At 40.6% G+C, this 22940-nt stretch overlaps 6 protein-coding genes across 6 annotated transcripts; all 6 read left to right on the plus strand.

Annotated features, from left to right (window-relative positions):
- Positions 1–5232: 5232 nt before the first annotated feature.
- Positions 5233–6258, plus strand: MELLADRAFT_123868 (uncharacterized protein; the record flags this gene model as incomplete). The annotated part of the gene is made up of 5 exons (XM_007416206.1): positions 5233–5401; positions 5526–5594; positions 5673–5789; positions 5950–6021; positions 6124–6258. 5 exons carry the CDS (start codon positions 5266–5268, stop codon positions 6144–6146), a joined length of 417 nt encoding a protein of 138 aa, XP_007416268.1.
- Positions 6259–7233: 975 nt separating this feature from the next.
- MELLADRAFT_123551 (uncharacterized protein) lies at positions 7234–8147 on the plus strand (the record flags this gene model as incomplete). The annotated part of the gene is made up of 5 exons (XM_007416207.1): positions 7234–7372; positions 7504–7572; positions 7651–7776; positions 7947–8018; positions 8113–8147. The coding sequence occupies 5 exons, from the start codon at positions 7234–7236 to the stop codon at positions 8145–8147; spliced, it is 441 nt and encodes a 146-aa protein (XP_007416269.1).
- Positions 8148–9043: 896 nt separating this feature from the next.
- Positions 9044–10458, plus strand: MELLADRAFT_73173 (uncharacterized protein; the record flags this gene model as incomplete). Its single annotated transcript, XM_007416208.1, has 6 exons — positions 9044–9289; positions 9415–9483; positions 9566–9676; positions 9850–9918; positions 10028–10106; positions 10204–10458. The coding sequence occupies 5 exons, from the start codon at positions 9130–9132 to the stop codon at positions 10057–10059; spliced, it is 441 nt and encodes a 146-aa protein (XP_007416270.1).
- Positions 10459–11392: 934 nt separating this feature from the next.
- Positions 11393–13502, plus strand: MELLADRAFT_93263 (uncharacterized protein; the record flags this gene model as incomplete). The annotated part of the gene is made up of 3 exons (XM_007416209.1): positions 11393–11474; positions 11542–11732; positions 11814–13502. 3 exons carry the CDS (start codon positions 11393–11395, stop codon positions 13500–13502), a joined length of 1962 nt encoding a protein of 653 aa, XP_007416271.1.
- A 322-nt stretch (positions 13503–13824) lies between these two features.
- MELLADRAFT_118039 (family 4 carbohydrate esterase) lies at positions 13825–15698 on the plus strand (the record flags this gene model as incomplete). Its single annotated transcript, XM_007416210.1, has 3 exons — positions 13825–14658; positions 14733–14966; positions 15032–15698. 3 exons carry the CDS (start codon positions 13912–13914, stop codon positions 15350–15352), a joined length of 1302 nt encoding a protein of 433 aa, XP_007416272.1.
- A 186-nt stretch (positions 15699–15884) lies between these two features.
- On the plus strand, positions 15885–18140 carry MELLADRAFT_50394 (uncharacterized protein; the record flags this gene model as incomplete). The annotated part of the gene is made up of 6 exons (XM_007416211.1): positions 15885–15987; positions 16054–16061; positions 16187–16343; positions 16483–16666; positions 16747–16864; positions 16995–18140. The coding sequence occupies 6 exons, from the start codon at positions 15885–15887 to the stop codon at positions 17736–17738; spliced, it is 1314 nt and encodes a 437-aa protein (XP_007416273.1).
- Between the last annotated feature and the right edge of the window lie 4800 nt (positions 18141–22940).

Below are 22940 nucleotides of genomic sequence, written 5' to 3' on the forward strand. Positions count from 1 at the left end.
TCAAAGGTAATTTATATTTCAACAGATTTCATCTTTATTTTTCAGACATAATCCTCACCTGATGTTCCCAATTGATTGCTTCCATCCCTTCAGGTCAACATACCGGAGCAAATTTTGGCTCGATCTTTGTGGAGTACTTACAGAAGTACGGGATTACCAAGGCTTTGACAAGCATCACAGCCGACAATGCATCCACCAACTCTACAATGGCTCGGACGATTTCAGAACACCCTGACATCGACTTTGGCCCAGAAACCCAGCTCTTTGGCTGTGTAGCTCATGTGTTGGATCTCGCAGCACGTGAAGGTTTGGCCGTCTTTGGAGTTGTCGACGAACCCGATGAGCAAGAGCTCAGCATGAATGCCATGGACCTATCTAACCTTGTACAACCCCCAGACACTGCCAGCATTAAAGAGGTTCCCAGATGGGAATACGGGTCCTAGTGATCAGATTCCCATTCTGCTACTGTTACACAGTTCCATGAATATTTCCTGAGTAGCCATTGTGATATATGTAGTCAATATTTTGAAATGTGCGTCTCAATCTGAACAAAGTTACAGCATGTATTACACATGGTTTTCTTATCTAGATGAGCAGATAGCTGAGCGGACCTGTATGTAGCTGATAGCTAAGGATTTACTCAGATGTTTGCACATATGTAGTGTATGCTTTATGGCTCAGATGTGCAGTGCAAGATGATTTGATTCTCCATTCTTCTCTCAATGATATTCCCAGCCTAGGTCATGTTCCGACCAGGGAACCTATTTAATGCTGGCAGTGAGATGGCTCCACCGTTGATCTCAAATCTGTTACCCGACGCATACACTCTTTGGTTGTATTTGTTCGATCTAGCCCTCAGCGATCAGAAGCTTTTTCAGACACTGTTACATCAATTCGATCACTTAACAGAGCAGGTGGCAACCTCAACACTGATGTTGACACCGACCTTCAAGATGCTTCGCTTCAAGAGATTCTTAATGACAGCCAAGATCTGCCTCAAGATCAACCTGACTCTTCAATTTCAAAATCTAAGTCGACTGCTGTGAACCTTGTACAGGATGTCAAGACTCGTTGGAATTCAACTTTCATGATGTTCCTTCGTATTCTCAGTCTACGAGATGGTGTTGAGAAGTTCTGTGAGCGCCCTGATTGTAAACGATATGCTATGTCGAAGGTCAAATGGGATCAACTTCAGCAGATGTGTAATTTCCTTGAGCCTCTCTGTGATGCCACCGATGAGATGTGTAAGTCCAGGTTCCCAACAATGCACAGCATGATACCAATGTACATTAGTGTCATGAAGGGATTGAAGCGGGTAAGTCTTTCTTGTGATGTGACTCTATATCATAATCTGATTTGTGTTTGCTTTTAATCTAACAGGTAGAACATATGTATGACCACGAACAGCTTATCCCTGCTGCTCGCGATATGATCAACAAACTGGATAAGTATTTTAAGATGCTTATCAAAAAGCCAGCGGCGATTTGTGCCACTATCCTCGATCCTCGCATCAAAATGTCCTATTTTGAGGTTAGTAATCAATACAGTATTTGACTATTTTGATTAGCTGCTGATTGTATTCAATTCGTCTTTGTTAATCAGAAAGAGGCTACAGCCAATTTTTTATCTCATTACGGTATTACACCCTTGATGATGAAGGAAACTTTTATACGTGAAAGTAAAAAGTTTGAATCGTCTGCGGGGGTTGAGTCCAACACTCCGGACCCAACCAATCGACCAAAGAAACGATCTCGCCTAGATGAAGAGATCTTTGGCAAAATCGATAAAGGCCCTCAAGGTTCAATTGCTAGCGAGCTGAACCGCTATCTTGGAGAGATCACTGAGGACTTTGATACTAAGATCCTTACTCATTGGAAAGGCCGAGCACCAGCTTTTCCACTCTTATCTCGAATGGCAAGGTGCTATCTTGCAATGCCGGCCACCAGTTCCCCTTCCGAACGAGTGTTCAGTAAGGCAAAGTTGGTTTTATGCCCTTCAAGGAGCTGTCTCTCCTGCCGTACAGTCGAAGCTATTGTTTGTCTCAAAGACTGGTATCGGGTCTTTGGCCACTTGTATCGTTGTAAGAACACTTCAATTACAATCGATTGAAAAGGTCTCTTTCATTCCCTTGTACCCCATATACGTGGGATTTTCTTGATATTCATGCTCTGTTCCTACCCAAACAAGACTGAACCCCCGCGGGGCCCCGATGAGAGCCAGTTTTTTTTGCCTGCTAGAACGACCCCCCGGACCGACCATCCCCCGGGGGGTCGGGATCATCTGAAGGCCAGAACGACCACCGAGACCGTCGGGTGAGACCGCGGAGATCCCCGATCCCCCGGGGTTCGGGGCTCAGCCTTACTTGCGAATCACAAAGGTTCTTGATCAGGATATATAAGACGAAGGAAGGCCTCCAGCTCTTGCGGAGTCTTCCCTTCCAAAACCAATCTTTCGCAAAAAGCTTTACGTTCTTTTTGGGTTTCTTGAGCCAATCTCCTTGATTCGCTTTCGCGTTGCTCCTCACGGTCAAGAAAATATCGTTCTTTAGTCCAGCTGAGGGTAGATTTCCTATCTTCCATTTCAGCTTGAATTCTAGCTTTGTCCGCTTTCATTCTCGCTTCGTCGAGATGTTGGCGCCAATCTTGAGCTTTCGCAATGACCTCGAGTTTTGCGTCGTTTGCTTGTTGGATTGCTATAGCAAGCGCACCTTTTTGATCTTTAATATGGACATTGGATGGGTCGATCGATGGCAGTGGGTCCATAGCCCGGCGAGAGAGTGTTGCGCGGGCGTTTCGAGAGCCAGCGGATTGAGAATGAGTGACAGTCGTCAACTTCGTCGGTCTTGCGTCATCTTCAGAACTAGAGTCCAAGGCTCGTTCTTCTGCAGAGAGCGCAAACTTGCTGGTCCGAACCTTTTTGATTTGTTTGCCTTTGGTCAAATGAGAGAATGGCTTGATGGCACCGGAGGTAGACTGAACCTTTTTCGAGAGGTCTGCAAGTGGAGCCAGAGATACATTCAGATTTTCTTTGTCTCGTCCTTTGGGCGTAGGAGGTGGGGAGCTAAATTCGTCATTCAAAAAACTGCGGTAGTGATCGTTGAGAGCATCAGGGCTCCTCGGGGTTTCCCCAGGAGTTGCAGGTGAAGGTGAAATGGGTTGAGTATGGAAACCTTCTTCAAAATCGGCAAGGTGGTTAGGCTCTTGGCTGGGAAGGGGGCGTATCACTTGGGAAATCGGGGGTGGCCCTAAGGAAAACAAGTCAGGATGTCATGTTTATAAAGTTGGTCTCATGTTTAATTTTGGAAAACTTCAAAAATGAACTTACCTGGTCTCACGGCGGAGTGATCATGTCCATCAGTGGAATCACTTTCACCTACCTCAATGTCATTAAAATCTTGAGCACCCAGTCCACTGTCAAGGATCCCAAAAGGATTCACATTTCCTTTGTCCCGAAATAGACCATCCATCTTGGGATAACAAGGACACATCGACTCTAAAAGGGCTTCCATAGTATGAATACCTCGTGCGTGGTGCTTTGCCTCGAGACCAGCCCCGGTCTTTGAGCTGAGAGTTTTCGCAGATTGATACTTGCTCTTGTATCTTCAAAGACGCAGAAGGAGAGTACGGCCGGTCAAGTGCATATCCGTTGAATTGTGACGTTCATTGTAGTTGTTGTTGAGTTTAATAGCGAGAGTGTTCAGAAGAGTCTTTGGACTCATGGGCAAACCGGTCACCTTCGTTTGGCTGCCTCCCCCAAAGAGAGAGTTGAGAACATTGGGTTTGGCGAGGTAAGCCACAATGGTTTTGTAATCGACTAGTTCAAAAGGCGGGCTGTCTGTGTTTGACCTTTTAGTGTTACTAGCGCTGGCTGCTCGTTCCGCTCGTTTGTTGGCCGCGAGGCGGGATCGTTTCACTGCAGCAGCACTTGCCTTTGACCCTACCACATGGCCAGATAGGGCCAGGTCCGCCGCAATCTGAGCCTTAGTTCGGCGTGGGCGACGGGCGCTATTTTGAGAGCGACGTGGTGATGATCTTGGCGAAGCGTGCATATCAGATGAGGCAGATGACTCAAAGTCTTTCAAAGAAAACAAATTAGACCATTTGTACAGATCGATATGAATGAGGAAGTAGATAACCTACCAATTTGGTGAACCACTAGCAGACCGACGTAAAACGAGTTCGAAAGCAAAAAGCAAAGGTTATGGAATGGGGGGGTAAGAGCTAAACGGATGAATGAATATCCAAATAAGTGACCTTGATCAAACGAGAACAAAAAACAAGAAGAAAAAGAAAGAACCAATCATTCACAGGTGACAAGATGCCTAATCCAATATCCGATTTTTGATGACAAGAAAGAAATACTGCACATTGAGAAAACGCTCTTGTTGAGAAGCAGAGTACCTTATATAATGAAAATGCAGCGCGTGCCAGATATAGATCGTACCAGCTTCAACCAGGTTATGCGCGTGACTGCGCCTGAAATCAATATTGAGACTGAAATCTATTTGAGATGTGATCGTTGAACCTATCAAAACCCGATGTCCACCAAAAAGGACTTCGCAACACAAGCGTCCGAAGTCGGAATTGGCCTCTGTGCGTAACTTCACGTGATATCAAAAGGGCCAACCAAACCGATGTGGACGTCAGACGTTCTTTCTTGATGATACGATTTAAATCCGAAAAGGAGTGCCAAATTGAGGCGGACAGAGCTGATAACCGATGCTGAGAAACCTGGCAAGTGAAGCTGAGAGACCTAACGTTTAATACCCTGTGAATCCTGAAACGATTTCCAAATCAATGTCCTGAAGCGTGAGGTGAGAAAGTTGAGGGAAGCCAAAACCATGTAACCCAAGATCATGCAACGTAGGTTGACCAAAAGTACCGGGGGCTCAGAGCTACCGGCCCAGGAGTAGCCGGTAAATCAGGGACAACCAGCAAAAAAACCACAACTTGAAAAAAACAAACGTTGCAAAAAGGCACAAACAAATAAAAAAAACAAACGGCTAAGTTTTTTTTTATATCTTTTTTTCGCTGCAAGCAGGGAAGGGCTGTAAAATTTATAAGGCCAAATGTTGATTCTTAAAACCGCGAGCCACCTCTAGAGCTGGCTCGCGACCTTAAGATTATACATAAAATTTTAAGGAACCGAACAAAACTCAAATTTCTAATTTGGGTCGTAAAACGCCTACTTGAACCGCCCTATTAGTTTCAGCAAGACTTTGAACTTTCAGTCGCCTTTGAAGATTGTCATCTCGTTCTGTGAAAGATGTCTTGGAATCAATCAACGATCTTTCAACTTTTGCTCGCTATCCTGCTTATCGCAGGGTTCGGGTCTCATCTTTTCGTAGCTGCAAATGCTATAGATTGCAAGTTTGGTTATTTTAAATCCGGCTCCGTTTATGGTCAGTCAAAGATTTCTCAGTAGTCTTTAGCTTCTTCAAAATCGATCACCTGTCTTTACTTTTCAAGGATAATGTGAACTGATCCAAAACTTCAAACAACTCTTTGATGAATCTATACTCGCAGTGTGTACGGCACCAGACCACGTCACCTATATCTGCCAACATTGTGGAAGGGCCGATGGACTGTCACCCGGTGAGAGAGGATCTTATTATATCTTCATTCAATGGGCAAGTTAGACAGACAGCTTACAACTTGGTTCTAATTACACAGTTGGTCTTGACTGTGTTGATGAAGCCGGACACCAAGTAGGCAAGGGAAATTGGTGGAATTGTGACTACAAAATGGGTCCCTTGTCAACAACCCCTCGCGCAGACCAAATAAACATAGGTGAGTGATTTTGCATGTTTCATCTCATAAGTACTTTGATTGCGTATATCACTTCGAGATCTCTCGAGTTACGTTGGATCCAGAGAATTCGAACGTCTTGAGGCTTATGAAAAACTGACGTATTGAACTCTGATTCTTTCCTGGACATTGAAAACAAAAGTTTGTCAGCACTATATCAACGGGTCTGGAGGGGTGGGCACGTACTATTGCAAGTCTCCCGGTAGATTCCAACGTAAGTAAAACTTCCAGAACTCGTTTACGCTCAGATATATGATATTTACTCATCACTAACTGACACTCCCTATGGTTTAATCTTGATAATGTTTGCCATCAGAATGTACTTCGTGTAGCACATGAAACCATCACCATCCTGAGTTACCCTGCAGGTATACATCATTGTTGCATGTCCATGATGGTGTTTCTTAAAGGAGTTGCTGCAAATCATTGGCATGAGCCTTGTTTAGTCAAACCTTTTGCCCTTTAGCTCAAGAGACATGTCACTCATTGATATTGGAAATGCATACTTATTTATTTCAAGTATAAAGAGCTTCCATTCAATTAAGAAGGGCTATCAATGAGCTTACTAACTTGTAAGAGAGCTACATACTCAGATTTGTCACAAATGGTTACATTTCCTCCGGGAGATCACTTTTTCAAGGTTGCAGAAAATACCCAAAGCTTGCTTTTGAAAAATACACCAGCTTGTGCTGCCTGCATAGTAAAAAAGTGGACTGCTTTGAAGGCCTATGACTTGGAACCCATAAGATTGAAAAGACAGTCAATCCACCACAGCTTTGACACAACTAACCTGTATATTGATGGCAAATGACCAGTCATGAGCCATTACTTGATTCCATCATCCAAGCTGTGTCATCATGAGCACTCTTCAAATCACATTTCTCAAAAATCAGCTTCCTACCTCTCAATGTCTTGCTCATAAAACATAGCTCCGTGGGCTTTTTGGGTTAGGCTTGCAAAGGGTGGGTATACAAGTCAGCTACTACCGTCACGCACCCCCGGCAAACATCCTCTCAGGCGGAGGACATTTTTTTTATTTCATTTTTTTAAGTGTTTTTGTAGCCGCTAGGCTATCAAACACTTTTGTATGTCCAGCACCGGTAAAGTACATACAGGAATTTCACCTGTTTTACAGGTTCGGGCTATCGAACACGGTATGTGTGTCGTATCAAATGAAAATGTTGTGGCAGTGTGGCTGACGTTAAAGCCTAATAAGGCCTGATGGTTTCTTATACATGAGGCTTGCGACCGAACAGTACAGTGTGAGTGTGATTTTATATATAAAAGCTTCTTTGTTGAAGAGGATGTTAAGAAGTGCAACACCTGTCTTCTTCACGGGCCTTTCATAACCTGCTGTATCTCCGCTGTTAGCTTTATCAAGAACTTTTAGTCGCCTTTAACAGATTGAGATCTTGTTCTGTGAAATATGTCTTGGAATCGATCAACTATCATCTATCAACTTTTTCTCGCTATCCTGCTTGTCGCAGAGTTTGGGTCTCATATTTTCGTATCTGCTAATGCACTAGATTGCAAGTTCGGTTATCATAAAACCGGCTACGTTTATGGTCAGTCAAAAATTTCCCTTCAGTCGGTAGTTTCTAGCTTCTTCAAATTTCATCACCTGTCTTTCATTCCCAAGGATAAAGTGAACTGATCCCAAACTTTAAACAAATCTCTGATAAATCTACACTCGCAGTGTGCACGCCAGAAGACCACGCCACCTATATCTGCCAACATTGTGGAAGGGCTGATGGACTGTTACCCAATAAGAGAGGATCTTATTATATCTTCATTCAATGGGCAAGTTAAACAGACCGCTTACATCTCGGTTCGAATTACACAGTTGGTCTTGACTGCGTTGATGAAGCCGGAAACCAAGTAGGCAAGGAGAACCGGGGGAAGTGGTGGACTTGCGACTATGAATTGAGCCCTTTGAAAACAACCCCTCGCTCAGACCAAAGAAACACCCGTGAGTGATTCTGCATGTTTCATCTCATATATTTTGATTGGGTATCTCAATTTGAGATATCTCGAGTTCCTTTGAATCCGAGCGTCTTGAGGCTTTGATGCAAATTGACATACCAGAATACTGATGAAATGAATTCCAATTGTTTCCTGAACGAACATCAAAAACAAAAGTTTGTCAGCACATCATTGACAATTCTGGAGGGAGAGCCACATACTATTGCAAGGCTCCCGGGAGGTACCAACGTAAGTACAACTTTCAGAACTCGTTTGCGGTCAGACATATGATCTCAATAACTGATGCTTCCTATGGTTTAAACTCGACAATGTTTCCCATCAGAATGTACGTCGTGTGAATGTACTACGTGCAAATGAAATGTTTCAACCATCACCAGCCTGAGTTACCCTCAGGTAACTATTATTGTTGCATGTCCATGATGGTATTGCTTAAAGGAGTTGCTGCAAATGATTGGCATGAGCCTGGTTCGGTCAAACCTTTTGTCCTTTAGCTTAGAAGACGTGCCACTCATTGATATTGGAAATGCATACTTATCTATATGTCACGCCTTTGAATATGAACAACTGATTTCATGATTCCAATTCATGTAATAGTGATGCAGATAATTCTAAAGTGATAGACTGACAGGTAAGATACTAAACACTCATCGCGTCTTGGTTCATTTGTTTTTTTAGGGAGTCGGTTGGTAAATCAATTTACCAGGTGATGATGATGGAAGAAAGAACATAGTAGGTTTTAGTAAAGGAGTTGAAGGAGTCCGATCTCATGAAGTTGAAGATTGATGATTTGGTGGGTTTTGATCAGATGCAAAGGATGCGGTGATCTTACCCACTTCTGCCGAAGCCGTACCTCTCCTCGTGTTGCATAGTGCGTCTTACGTGGATCCTGTTTGCTTGCAGGATTCCTCCCGGAAGAAACTTCCGTGGCCAAGAGCATAATTGTTTTGATCTTGTGAGGGTGACGGCTCGTGACGCAACCTCCCAGAATTCGCTCGATCATCATGAACCCTTCTGTGTTCTTAACAAAGTCATCCCACTCGTTTTGAGCTGAGCGGCGAGCCTGTACTGGCCAGCTCAACGTTTGGGCAAAGGTCCTGAAAGGTCTCAAGTGGCTGACCAAAACCCCGTGGATAAAGGTATAGCCTGATTGTATCAATGAGGCTTGAGACGAATTCGGAAAGAAAATCTTCGTCGATGAACTGCTTTGAGTATATAAAGCTGCTTGGATAAAAGAAAACTCAGCAAGGAGTTTACTCGCTATTGACTTCCGAAATACTTTGGTATTCCATTCGCTCTTCAACTTGTGGAACAAATCTATCAACACCTTGTTTCCTAAAATATGTCTTGGAAGCCATCGATCCGGATCTTTCATCTTTTCCTCGTTTTCCTTCTCGCCGTCGGAGATCTCAGTTCACATATTTTCGCAGACGCTAATGCTATAGACTGCAAGTACAGTTGGTCTAAAGGACGCGCCCTGGAAGACGGGACCATACCATACTGTCAGTCCAATATCTTGACTTCAGTCTTCAATATTTCTATTTACCAAGATTCTTGAAAATTTCTTCCGACACTGTAAACTGACCCAACACTTTGAATTCCTTGCCCTAAATTATCATCATCAAAGTGTGTCATACTTCACTCAATACCGTTTACAAATGTACATGGTGTGGAAGGAATGATCATTTGATACCCTGTGAGAGATATTTTTTTCGTTTTCAATCGATGGGCAATGTAGATAAAACGCTTATCTTTCTATTGATCATCCAACACCACAGCTACGAGTAATTGCGTTGATTACAGTGGAAAAGTGGTGGCAGGAGGCGGAACATTGACTTGCGACATCGCAATTGCTGTCACAAGCGACCGTCCAGATGGCCGAACACTCAGTCAGTCATTTCGCTCATTTCAACTTCTATATTTCGACTACATACACTTGTTCGATATCTCTTGGAATTCCAAAAGATTAGTGGAACTCTGTAACAAAGCTTCCAAGCAATCCGACACGCCAGATCACTAATCCGTCGAACTTTGACTAATCCTTTAATCTTCAAAACAAAAGTTTGCACCCATACTGCAAGGGATAAAACGTCGAATGCGTACTATTGCATGACTCTCAAAGTCTTCCAGCGTAAGTTAAACTGATTGAACTCATTTGTTGTGAAGCAGATGGTTTTGACTCATTACTAACTCACCCATTTTGATGGTGTAAACTTGATGATGTTTGATATGTTATCTAGAATGTCCGCAGGGTTCGTGTAAAGCCGAATAACACGTTGAATTAATTCGTGTCTTGTCACATTTACAAAGTGGTTCAATGTGAGTTTGATCTGACTATTGTGTGCTATTGTTCCTCAAGGATGTGGCTACGAAAATTTTCACGATTTTTATCTAATCACACCTTTTGCACTTAAAGTCAGGACTAGAGGAAATGTGACTCGTTGGGCTTGGTCCGGATCAAAGCTCATCAGATATAACCTATGATATTTGTGGTATGTAAACAAGAACTGGCATTCCACTTAGAAAAGGCAGTCATCATTCCGGACCACCACAGAAAATGTCTTTACACCTCGACCAACCTCTTGGATGTGTTTCCAAACTAGTGTCCCAGTGATGACTTGCAACCCTTGATGAAATGCTCTGTATGTACCAAAGCCAGTGTTTTTTTACCGCCATTGGTATCATGTGTTCCAACTTTCCTATGGAGATATAAAAAAACAAGCCAATCAATCTTCAGAAGGACTCAGCTTCAGAGTCTCTATTTCTCAAAATAAATCCAATCTTGTCCTCTCAGAAATTAGAATACACTGGTGCTCAATCCTCAGCCTCAGAGCTGATGTTACTTAACCAGCTCAGTCAGCTGTCTTTCTGTTGAAACTTAATACCCAGAGCCCCGTCAAGTTATGTTGATTGAGGGCCAGTTTTTCTTGGTATACTACAAGCCCTTGCAATAACAAATTATACAAGAGTTCAATACGGCTCAATCAGTTTTCAAAACAACCTTAAAGCCTCAGCTTTTGTCTAATGACCCTAGTTGTTTGTTTGACTGAAATCTATCTATCCCCAAATTCTGAGCGTCATGAGAATGAACTTTCGAGCCCAATGACCCACACCTTTGCATTTTTGCAGGTCTTTCTAGTACAATCCCAAAGTGTTTATAAAAGGTGCCCTAGAATAACCAAGGAGGAATGTATGTGAGACAATTGAGCATGGCAGGCACTCCAGACATCTCGGTTTCTTGAAAATGAGTCATTGCAAATGCAAGTTGATATTGGTTTTGTTTGTTTGTTCTGGCATGAAGGTGTTTTTGTTTGGTTCCTTCTAAATCAGGACATATTAAAAATGGGCCAAAAGTGTGCATTCAGGGCAAGATCTTGTTACGTATGATGATGATGTTATGGACATGATGCAAAAGATACGGTGAGGTGAAGGTAAAAGTTGAGATATAAAACTTGATTGAAAATCCGAAACACCACTGACAGTCAGACTCACAGTACAAACCGAATTTATTTTTGGAATTTCTCAACTTTCACTCAACCACTTCCTCTTCCACTTCCTCCTCCTCTTACACTTTTCTTAACATTCTCAACTTTAGTTCGGCAAGAATGACCTCTCTCTCTAGCCTTCCATCAGGTCCACTTCGTTTATCCACTTCTTCAAAACCAATCAACACTTTCTCTCTTAAATGTCAGTCGATTTGCTCATTTCTTCAGTAATCCAATTCTTATCTTTTTTTTTTGATTCCTTTTTCTAGATCCGGCTTCTCATCCATCCGACTTATCCACCGCTGGTGCTGCTCTCTCTTCTACCGCTTCTGGTGATATCTCTCTACGAATCGCTCCAGGGGCTCATCCCGGTGAAGCACGTGGTCGAAGATGGGCCGGAAAGACGACTAGACCTACGGGTGATGTGGAATGTGCTATCGTTTGGGATCCTACTCAGAATGTGAGTCTTTCTTGAAACTGCTCATCAGATACTCATGGTGGACTGATCAAGCAGTTTGTGATGTGGTCTTGTTTTGGCTAGTGTTGGACGCTTCATCGAATCGATAATGTGGTCCAGTTGGCTCATGACGATCCTCAACCGTTACCCAGAAAGCCAACTACGACGATTCCAGCAGCCACCAGAGCAGCTCCACTGGCTCTTCCCAAACCCGCTCGCCCAGCTCCACCTCCACCTGTGATCTCTCAAGTTTCAAGGGAACCTTCTGCGGTGGTGAACCAACCCATCATTATCTCTAGTTCATCAGTCCCAAGCTCGAGTAAAGCTGACAGCAAATCATCTCAGCCAACACCTCCGAACCATCAGCGTGAACTTTCGGGTCGGTCAATGGCCACTGATCCGAGTACCAGTCGACAAAGTTCACTTGACTCCTCCTCATCCAAATCTGCTGCTGATCAACACCACGGATTAGCGTTGCCTTTGAAAAAGACTGTTCAGCCACTCTCTCATCTTCCCCAAACCACGGCTCATCGGATCACGAACCATTCGACGACCTCTACGATTTCTTCACCAGGAGATCAAGGTCCGATTCGTGTGGTACAAGCAGAAGAGATTGAAGAGTTTGATTTTGCTGATAGTTCACCGGATCGAGCTCCTCTTCAGCCGATCATTGCAGCTTCTCCTCTGACATTACCGAGTCCAGGAGTAGGCCAAGGATCGCGTTCGGGCCATTCTCATCCTCACACGAACTTTAGTCCAGTGGGACGACCTAGCTTGAGTCGCTCACCCTCATTGGTGGAGACGGGAACGGCATGCTCTCCTTTGGCTCGACCGAATGCTAGCCAAGGCTTGGCTTTACCGACTCGCTCAGCCGGTCATCGTGCTACTGCACCCTCTCCTGCGTACCAAATCAATGGAATCGCACCACGTTCATCAGCTGCAGTGGCTCACAACCAACCCACTGCGCCAAGTCCACTCCAAAGCGTGGCATACTCTTCAAGTTCTTCACCCACTGATCCAGTGCAAGGAGCACCTACACCCCCAGTCGTAGGTATCTCGCCTGCTTCACTCAATGCTGGCACCACTAGTAGTGCTACTGCTCTACGGGCTCCGCTGAACAGACCGGTACCGGGCCAATCACCTGCATGGCAACAATACAACCATCATCTCCAACACGCTTCTAATCCAGCTTCACCACATCATCTTTCTAACCGATCCCCAGCTCCATTGACGAACCAAAACCTAAGTCAACAAACCGGTTCGATGCCTACCCGAACGTATCATCGAAGTGATTCTGGAAGTTCGGTACGCGAAAGTGATTCGTCATCTGACGAAGAAAGTTCGGAAGAAGAAGTAGAAGAAGTGGAACCCATCAACTCAGTAGTCCCACTGCCAACGGTTGTTGCAAGCTCTCATCCTACTGTTGGGACTGGAGCGGTACCTAACTCTGAGGATGATGCAGAAGCTGATGAGGATGATGAAGAGGATGATGCCGAGTTTGAAAACATGGCCACCGAACTTGAAGCTAGTATGCTGATTCGTGATTACTATGGACCAGGAGCAGAAGAACCCAAGGGTTTGGAAGAGACGGTTCCTGCCACGGTAGTAGTTGCTCCCAAGGCTAAAGCTACTAAGAAGAAGGGAACTGGAACGGGTAATAAGTCGGGAGGCGGAGGCCATCGGAAAACGAGTGCTGCTGGTGCTGGTAATGGGAAGTCGGGAGGAGGGGGAGGAGGGGGGAAAGGGAAGTCTAAGGAAAAAGGAAAGAATTGAAAAAACAAAGTGAAATTGTTTGAAAATGTACTTTTTTGTGATTTTTGATTTTTGATTATCATTGTTTGGAATTCTTTTTTTTGTTTTTCTTGAACTTTTTTCGAGAAAGAAGAATGGTTGTTGTTGTTTTTGATTTGTATAGATATAGATAAGTAGGAGTGAGAGAGAAGTGTGTAACTTTTAGTAATATTTATTGATTTACAATTATTTAAAGAAAAGAAACTTTTTTTTTGAGGTTTTGATTGTTTGGGTTGTTTTAAGTGAGATTTGATGGTTGAGAATGAAATCAGAGAGAGAGAGAAGAAAAGTAAAATACTAAAATCAAATTTCTTAAAGTTACTCAGCATTTTCAGAACCAGAACCAATTCATCCGATTCATCCATCCATTCGATTCATCCGATTTATCAAGATGTTTGAGAAATTGACAAGTAAATTAAGAAATCAAAAAGAAACTGAAACAGAAACAGAAACAGAAGAAGAAGAAGAACTATCATTACTAGATCATTCATCCAATCGATTCTCTTCAACAACCCATCATCAAACCAGAACCGGAAGAAGAAGTCCCCGATCATCAAGACCCACGAAAACACTAATCATCAGTTTAATCATCAGTTCGATCATTCTAATCATCATCATCATCCTTTTCTCGATCCCAGAAAGAGTTCTAAAGAACCCATCCAAAGATTACCAAATCGATTGGAAAGCTTCATCACCTAGACCACCAGCCACATTCAAAAACATTTGGGGATTGAAATCACCTACAGTAGGATCGATCGAATGGAAAGAAATGTACCCTGGACCTAAACCCTCAGGACCGGTTCCACAACCACAATGGATCTCACGTTACAACTCATTAGTTCGAGAAAGACCTAATTTCTTATCATACATCTCATCTATACCTCAAGCAAACCTTTCGAGAACTAATGGATTGGCTGTTTATCCTGAGAAGACGGTGTTGGGATCTGATGGGATTTGTAGTTTTCGTAGAACTAGTTGTTTGAGAGGTTTAAAGGAAGATCGAGGGATGGGATTGCAGGATGTTTGGGATGGGGTACCTGGCACTTGGAGTGTGGGGTTTGATGATGGTCCTTTACCTCCGAGTGATAGGCTTTATAAATTCCTTGATACTCAAAACCAATCAGCTACACATTTTTGGGTAAGCTCTTTTTCCCCCTTACCACTTTTTTTATCCGATACATCTGATGTGTTTTGGTTTGGGAGGAGGTTTAGATCGGATCAAATGTTAGAGATCATCATGAACTGGCTTTGAAGGCGTATAAAAGAAATGATCATTTAGCAGTTCATACTTGGTCACATGCTCATCTTACTACACTTTCAGATCATGAAGTCTTAGGAGAACTAGGATGGACTATCCAAGTGATTTATGATTTGACGGGATTGATTCCTTTGTACTATCGACCACCATATGGAGATGTTGATAACCGAATAAGAGCCCTAGCAAAAGTAAGTTTCATCCCATTTCTCTTTTTCCCTGCAATTGGATTGATTGATTTTTTTTTTGGGAATAGTATGTGTTTGGGTTAAAGACTTTAATGTGGAACTCAGATACATCAGATTGGACTCTTAACCAAACCTACGCCATTGGAGATTACATAGACCCACCTATGCAAAACTTTGGAATTCAAGAATCTTTAAACCAATTAAACCATCATCTTAAAGAGAATCCAAACCAAAGACCTGTAGAAGAAAGAAAAGGAATGATTATACTTGAACATGAGTTGAGTGAAGAAAGTGTTAGGGTTTTTGAGATGAGTTTTCAGGATGTTAGGAAGGAGGGGTATGTGGTTTGTAATGTTGCGCAGTGTTTGAAGGCTGATTGGTATCAATGATCATTAGAATAATCAATTCTTTAGGGTTTTTTTATATATAGATTAATCGAAAACTTTATGAGGTTGTCACTTTTTCTTTTGAACAATTTATGACTTGTTTTTTACGAAATGATTTTTTGTGTATATATTTAGATATGAAACATTTCAAAATGAGTTTATCTTTTTTCTTTATTAAGATTGATGTTTTATTTTATTTTTTTTGAATGAGATTTATGAAAAATATTCAACTTGATGAAATGTTACATAGATTTATGATTTCTTTTTGAATGTATTTTTTGATTGATTTATTTAAAGTCATTTTTGATTGAGTAATTGTTGGAATTGATGAAGTGCAGCATTTTTTTTCCGATATATCCTTTTGACATTTTATTGGTTGAATGAAGATGGATTTGGTTTGCATGAGGTTTGATTATGAAATTAACTTAGAATTGAAACTGTAGTTGTAATGCAGTTTAGTTTCTGATATCATAAATTACTTCTTCTCCTTGTGCTTGTGCTTGGTTGGTGTTAGTTTGTTATTTTTTCAATTCCAATGGCTTTCATCAAACATCAACAACCTTCGATCGCTGGAATCCCATTAAAATATTTATCATTAATCACTTTAACCCTTCAAAATAGTTTACTCACTGTCCTATGTAAGTCTCTCTTTCTAACTCTAAGAACCAATCTAAATCTAATTCTAATTCTGTTTCTTTCTTTAGTGCATTATGTATGTTTAATTAAACCATCACTTCTTATACTTCAAAAAAAAAACTTCTTCCAGAAACCCAAAGTTTTCATATTGATTTCGATTTGGAATTGATTGATTGATTGATTGATTTTTTTTTTCTTCAGTCACGTAGTATTCCATCCGATCAACTTTATTCAGCTCCAGCTGCAGTCTTGTTAAACGAGATTTTAAAATGTTTGATTTCTTTAATCGTTGCAGTTTATAATTCTACAATCGTAACTTTAAATCTTCCTTCAACAAATCATAAAGTGGGTCATATCTGTAGGTTCTAATCATTTTTTAAACCGAATTTGAAAAAAAAAACGTTTCAATTCTAACAAATTAAACTTTACTTACTATTTTCTTTTTGGTTTTTTTTTTTGGTTTTTTTTGGTTTTTTTGGGATGGATTTGATTTGAAGCACCATTACTTAGTCCGAATACCGAACCTCTCTTTCCTCCATCAAATTCTTATTCCGATCCACTAAAAAACCCAGAAGGAGTTCATCAATTCGATCAAACTCAAAAATTTCTTAATCAAGAAGAGCCATCTTTAAGATTGATTATTATTAAAGAATTAATGAAAACTTTACAACAAGTTATTAGGTTAAAATTCTAAATCTATTTTCAATTCAAAGCTTTAACAACTAATTTTGTCTTTTTTTTTGGTTTTTTTTTTGGTTTAGTGGTGATTGTTGGAAACTTTCAATTCCTGCTATCCTTTATGTTCTTCAAAATAACCTTCAGTTTGTAGCTGCTTCTCATTTAGATGTAGCCACTTTTTCAGTTACTTATCAACTTAAAGTAAGTAAAACTCAAATCCAATCTCACCAAAAAAAAAAAAAAAAACTCTAAAATCTACAAACCTCAACTTTGAATAAATCGAGAAAAAGTCTTAAAATTCTGATTTTTTGGGGGTCGATTTTTGATATAGATTTTAACGACTGCACTTTGTTCAGTTCTATTACTTGGTAAAAAACTTTCCACATCAAAGTGGATTTCACTTTTTTTCCTAGCAGTAGGCGTAGCCCTAGTCCAACTCCAAAACGTACCAACCCCAACGACCACGACATCTAAAGAAACCCAATCAACCGATCGATTCATTGGATTCATGGCTGTCACTGCAGCATGTTTTACATCAGGCTTAGCAGGCGTATACTTTGAGCTAGTTTTAAAATCTTCCACAAAAGTAGACCTTTGGATCCGAAACGTTCAATTATCATTCTTCTCACTCTTACCAGCCCTCTTCACTGCCTTTTATTACTCTAAAACCCAAACTGTCGAAGGAGAAGGAGAAGGAGGATTGTTTAAGAACTTTGGAATAGCTGCTTGGTTAACGGTTTGGACACAAGTTATTGGAGGTTTGGTTACTGCTTTGGTCATTAAGTTTGCAGATAATATCTTGAAGGGATTTGCTACTTCTTGTTCCATTGTTTTGTCGAGCTTGATTGGTGTGGTCTTGTTTAAGGATCCGTTACCTTTAGGATCTAGTTTAGGCGCTTCGGTCGTCTTGGTTTCAACTTATTGTTATAATTCTTGGAGTCCTTATAGTGCTACTGGAACTGGAAATGGGGGAAGCGGTGGGGGGAAGGATGGAATGAATGGGACTTTGCCGGTTAGGACTCCGCTTAGGATTTCGACGTGGAGAGGTCAGGTGGGTAGGAATAAGGAGATGTGAGATTGGGTTGGATGGGATGGGAAGTAATGGATTCTGGAATGGGTGGATGGGTTTTATTGGATGAGTTGGGAAATGAAGATCAAGGTGTTTGGTTAGGAATTGGTTTTTTATTGGTTTTTTGGTTTTTGGTTTTTGGATGATTGAGAAAATATAATTTTATAGATGAAGAATTAGAATCTTTTGGTGAAGTGAAGTGAAGAAAATTGATGAAAATGGTTTGTGAAAGAAAGAAAAAAAAAACATTATGATTCAAAGGTTTGGTTTTTTTTTCGGTTGAATTCTTTATTTTAGATTTCATAGAATATATTTTTCATTTTTTTGTGATTTGTTTTTTTTGTTTTGAGCATATAGTGAAAGTTAAAGTTATAGATTGTACAAAATGTTATGAAGTTTTTGATGATCATGATGATGATGATGATATTGAGAGGATTAGAGGACCAAATTTGATCAGGAGTAAAGAGGATGATGAGGTTGTAAAGAGGATTGAACTTGAAGTCGGTTTTTGGAATTTAAAGCTTTAGAACTAGATGTCTACCAATCTTCTCGAGGGAACACGAGACTTTGGTTATAGACAGTTTTATGCAAACCTTCATGAATCCACGATTGCAAAAAAAAATGCAGAGGACTGAAAGGAACAAAGGGAGTATTAATATTGGGCGCTCGATATTGCCAAACTCAAGGACCACTATAAATGAGGATGTGAGATACAAAGTTTATCAAGATTTGGTTTTTCTATTTGATGGTATTTTTGAATGCTAGACTGTGGCTGATGATGATCAGTAGTGTATAATACCTACTACCCAAATTACAATTCGAGATGATTGGCTCATTACGGAAAAGGACATGGATTCTTATATTGGGTAGAAAGAATACTATGCTAATTCTAATCATGTGGCAATTGCAAGTTTAGTGGATTATGATCCAAAGTAAGATCAAAGTGATGTATTTCCCCTAATGTAATGTGTTGATACTCTCAATAGTGTATCACAAAATACTCGACACTTATCCTCAGTCTCAGCACTCAGTCTTCTTGTGATCAGAATCACATGCTGAGTTTTTCTTTTGTTCATCTTGTAAGAATCAGTTTTCCTGATCCTTTGCCTCAGCTCAGAACTCTTTTATATAATATATCTATTCTTGTGATTCATTTCATTCCTATTTGACACAGATAAGAAATTAATATCATTATTAGATCCACATTATATGCTTTCGCTCTTCGGAGTATTCCCTTCGTGACACTTTCATCCTCGCATCTCTTCGCATTCAAGTGACAGCTCTGGATCAGCTGTTCACGCTTGTGTCACACGACGTTTTACATCTATAGGTTATGAGCCCAGCGCTCTAGACGCGCCCTCTATATCAAATATCACCCTTTGACTCATCAAAGGCACTAACAAAGTAAATTCCATTCAAGACTACACTCGTCCTTCTTCTCATGTCGAAAATCCTTGACACCAAACCAGCCGAACCTCCAATCGATTACAAAATGTCGAACTCCAATTCGGGAACTACTAGTTTCAGCACATCCGCAATCTCATCCATTCCCAAATTAGCCATGGGGAACATATATGCATGGAAAACCGAATTAAAAATCTATCTCAAGATGAATGGCCTCTACGAGTTTATCGAAGAAGAAATCAAACGCCCGTCCGACTCTCAAGAACGGTCTCGTTTTGACATGCGACAGGCTGCCGCTCTATACGCGATTTGTAACACTATTGATTCAGCAAATTTATCCTCAATCGAATCACTCAAAGATCCCAAAAAGGCCTTTGAAACTCTCATATCTCAACATGGATCTGACAATGGCATTGTAACCGCAAACACTCTCACGGAACTCTTCAGCTTAAAATACGACCATTCCATCGGGATCACTAACTACATCGCCAAAATCCAAGACCTGCACAGCAAGATTCGCGATCTAACTGCTGGAGATAAAGACTTACAGTTATCCGATTGACTATTTGCCATACTGCTAGTCAACAGCCTTCCTCGTAATGATTTCGGACTTATAATCCAACATTTTCTATCAAACATTAAAACAATCTCTACAAGCGACGTCTGTGCTCGTCTGAGACTCGAAGCTAGTTCCACTATCAGCAGTGAAGAGAAACCAAAAGAAGTATACTCAGTTAAAACTCGAAAACCTATGCGATCCGACAACAGACGTGTAGGAAAGTCTCCTAAAGACATATGTCACATTCACTTTAATTCCAAACACACAAACGAACAATGTCACACACAAAAGAAAAATGAGAACAAGGATTCAAGCTCACTGTCTACTGAAGAAATGGCTAGACGATATCAAGCAATGATGATAAATTCAAATCAAACTAAACCGAACAATTCGAATTCAGCATCTGCCCATGTAGCTGTTGAAAACCATCCCACCGATGAATTCATCACATACTCTGCTTATAACGCTTCCACAAAAATCACTAAAAACAACTGTTTCTTAATCGATAGTGGAGCCAATACTCATATTGCTTGTCATGCAGACTTACTTTCTAATATACATACTATTCCCTATGTCAATATATCCGGACTAGGAGTACATGAAAAACAAGTCTCTGCGAAATTAGCTGGCACCGCTTACATAAAAGGAACAACCATTTCTGGTGAACCACGAATTATTGCCATAGAGGATGTACTTTTGACACCCAATGCTGGAGTTAATATCATATCAGTCTCATCAATGATCAAAGACGGAGCTATCCTATCAAGTGAAAAATCTGCTATCGTTCTTAAAAACTCGACAGAAAACTTTATCCTCACTGGTCATGAAACAGATGGATTATTTCTAGTTCAGGCACGTCAATCTCAAAATCTTTTCGCTGCTCCTGCAAATGTCCCTGCTGACATTTGGCATCGACGATATGGTCACCTAAACTACAGATCCCTGTCTAAAGTCACTCCCTCTTCGTCCACAAAGCTTGACTGTGAACCCTGTTCTTTATCAAAATCTCACCGCCTTCCGTTTTCATCTCACTTTCCCAAATCCGATACTCCGTTGTTCCGCATACATAGTGATGTACTAGGTCCTATGCCCACCACATCCATTGGTGGTGGCAAATATGTTGTTTCATTCATTGATGATGCCACTCGGTATAATTGTATTAAAATCATGCGATCGAAATCAGAAGTATACTCAAATTTTGTGCAATTTGTTACTGAATTTGAGAGATACCACAATAAGAGAGTCGTCATCTTGAAGTCTGACAGAGGTGGAGAGTATACCTCAAATCAATTCTCTCAATTCCTATCCCAACAGGGTATCTCCTTTGAGCGTGCTCCTGCAGAAACCCCTGAACAAAATTCAGTATCGGAAAGATTCAATCGAACAATCATGGAAAGAACAAGATCTGTTATGATAGAAGCAAATATTCCAAACCATCTATGGGGAGAAATTATAATGTCAATATCTTTTCTTCTTAATGTTTCCCCTAACGCTTCAATCGATATGGAAAGTCCTTATGAACTCTGGAATTCAGACATCCCTGGCGCCCACAAAATCAATAACAACTTCCTAAGAGCACTTGGATGTGCTGCGTATCCTCTATTAAAATCATCAGAATTCAATAAATTATCACCAAGGTCTCGCCTATGTGTCCATGTTGGTTACGAACAAGGTGCTCGTGCTTATCGTCTCTGGGATATCAAAACCAAAAAGATTATCGTATCACGTAACGTAATTTTTAATGAACGACTATTTCCGTTCAAAAACAAACTTAACACTGTTGCAGAAAGATCTAACACTGATGACATCTTTCTCCCATCAAACCTGACATTTAATCAGGAAACACTATCCACAAATGATACGACTCAGCCACCCGTCAACAATTCAGAAAGTACATCGGAAATTGTTGAAGGTAATAATCCAGTTCAACATCCTTCTCAACCACCATCCCATGATCCACAACTCCCATTTGACAAAACAAACTTGCAGTCAATTCCTCGCCAAAATGATACCATATCAATCAATTCATCCCCTTTCCTATCTCCTCAACAACTGACACCCATCTCTCCAAATTTCTCGGAACTTTCACTGTCTGATATCCAAAATTATCCACCTCGCAGTCCCGAATCAGTAATTGAATTCACCCCGAAGCAACTCATTCCTCTATCACAATCAATACATGCACCTAAAACCACATCATCAAAAGAAACAGAAAACCAAGTACAAATACAAAAAGAAAAAGAAATTCAAAATCAAAATCAAAATCAAAATCAAAAAGAATTAGAATTAAAATCAAAACAACAAAATGAAAATGAAAAACAAATCAAACATCAAAAAGAGCTAGAGTCAAAATTAGAAAAAGAAAAAGAACAACAAAAACAAAAAGAACAACAAAAAGAACAACAAAAAGAAAAAGAAAAAGAAAAACAAATCAAACATCAGAAAGAACTAGAGTTAAAATTAGCTAAAGAAAAACAAAAACAAATTAAACAACAAAAAGAATTAGAATTAAAATTAGAAACAGCAAAACAAAACCAAATCAGATATCAAAAAGAATTAGAATCAAAATTAGAGAAAGAAAGAGAAACACAAAGAATTGAAGAAGAAAAACAAGCAAAAGAAAAAGAAAAAGAACAACCCAAAATAATCATCAAAATCAAAAGACCAAAAGATAACAATATCAATGAAATTCAGAACAATAAAGAAAAAGAAAAAGAAATTCCGAAAAAGAAGAATGAAACAAATACCAACAATGAAAATACAGATCCTATATCAGAAGACCAACACAAATCAGATAACAATACTTCCAATCCTTCTGAGAAACCTCAAGAGCAAAAATCAAATAAACAACAACCAAAAATCATTTCCAACCCTACCTCTCTACGCCCTGCCCGCGATAGAAAACCTCCTTTACGTTACGGAAACCTCACAATCTACGCAGCAAAAAGAAGTGCCGATTGTCCTTCGTACACTGAGGCAATGAGAGGAAGCGAACGAGAGAACTGGATCAAGGCCATGGAAAGCGAATTTAATTCATTAACCTCTCACAACGTTGGTGAACTAGTCGATGCCCCCTCAGAAGCGAATGTCATAGGTGGTATGTGGCGTTTAAAAAGGAAACGTGACGAACACGGAAACATCATAAAATACAAAGCTAGATGGGTAGCTCTAGGCAATCACCAAATATGGGGTGTTGACTACGATAAAACATTTGCATCCGTTGTTCAATCAGACACTATGAACAT

The sequence above is a fragment of the Melampsora larici-populina genome, assembly GCF_000204055.1.
Source record: "Melampsora larici-populina 98AG31 unplaced genomic scaffold MELLAscaffold_58, whole genome shotgun sequence".
In the NCBI taxonomy this organism is placed as follows: Eukaryota; Fungi; Basidiomycota; class Pucciniomycetes; order Pucciniales; family Melampsoraceae; genus Melampsora; species Melampsora laricis-populina.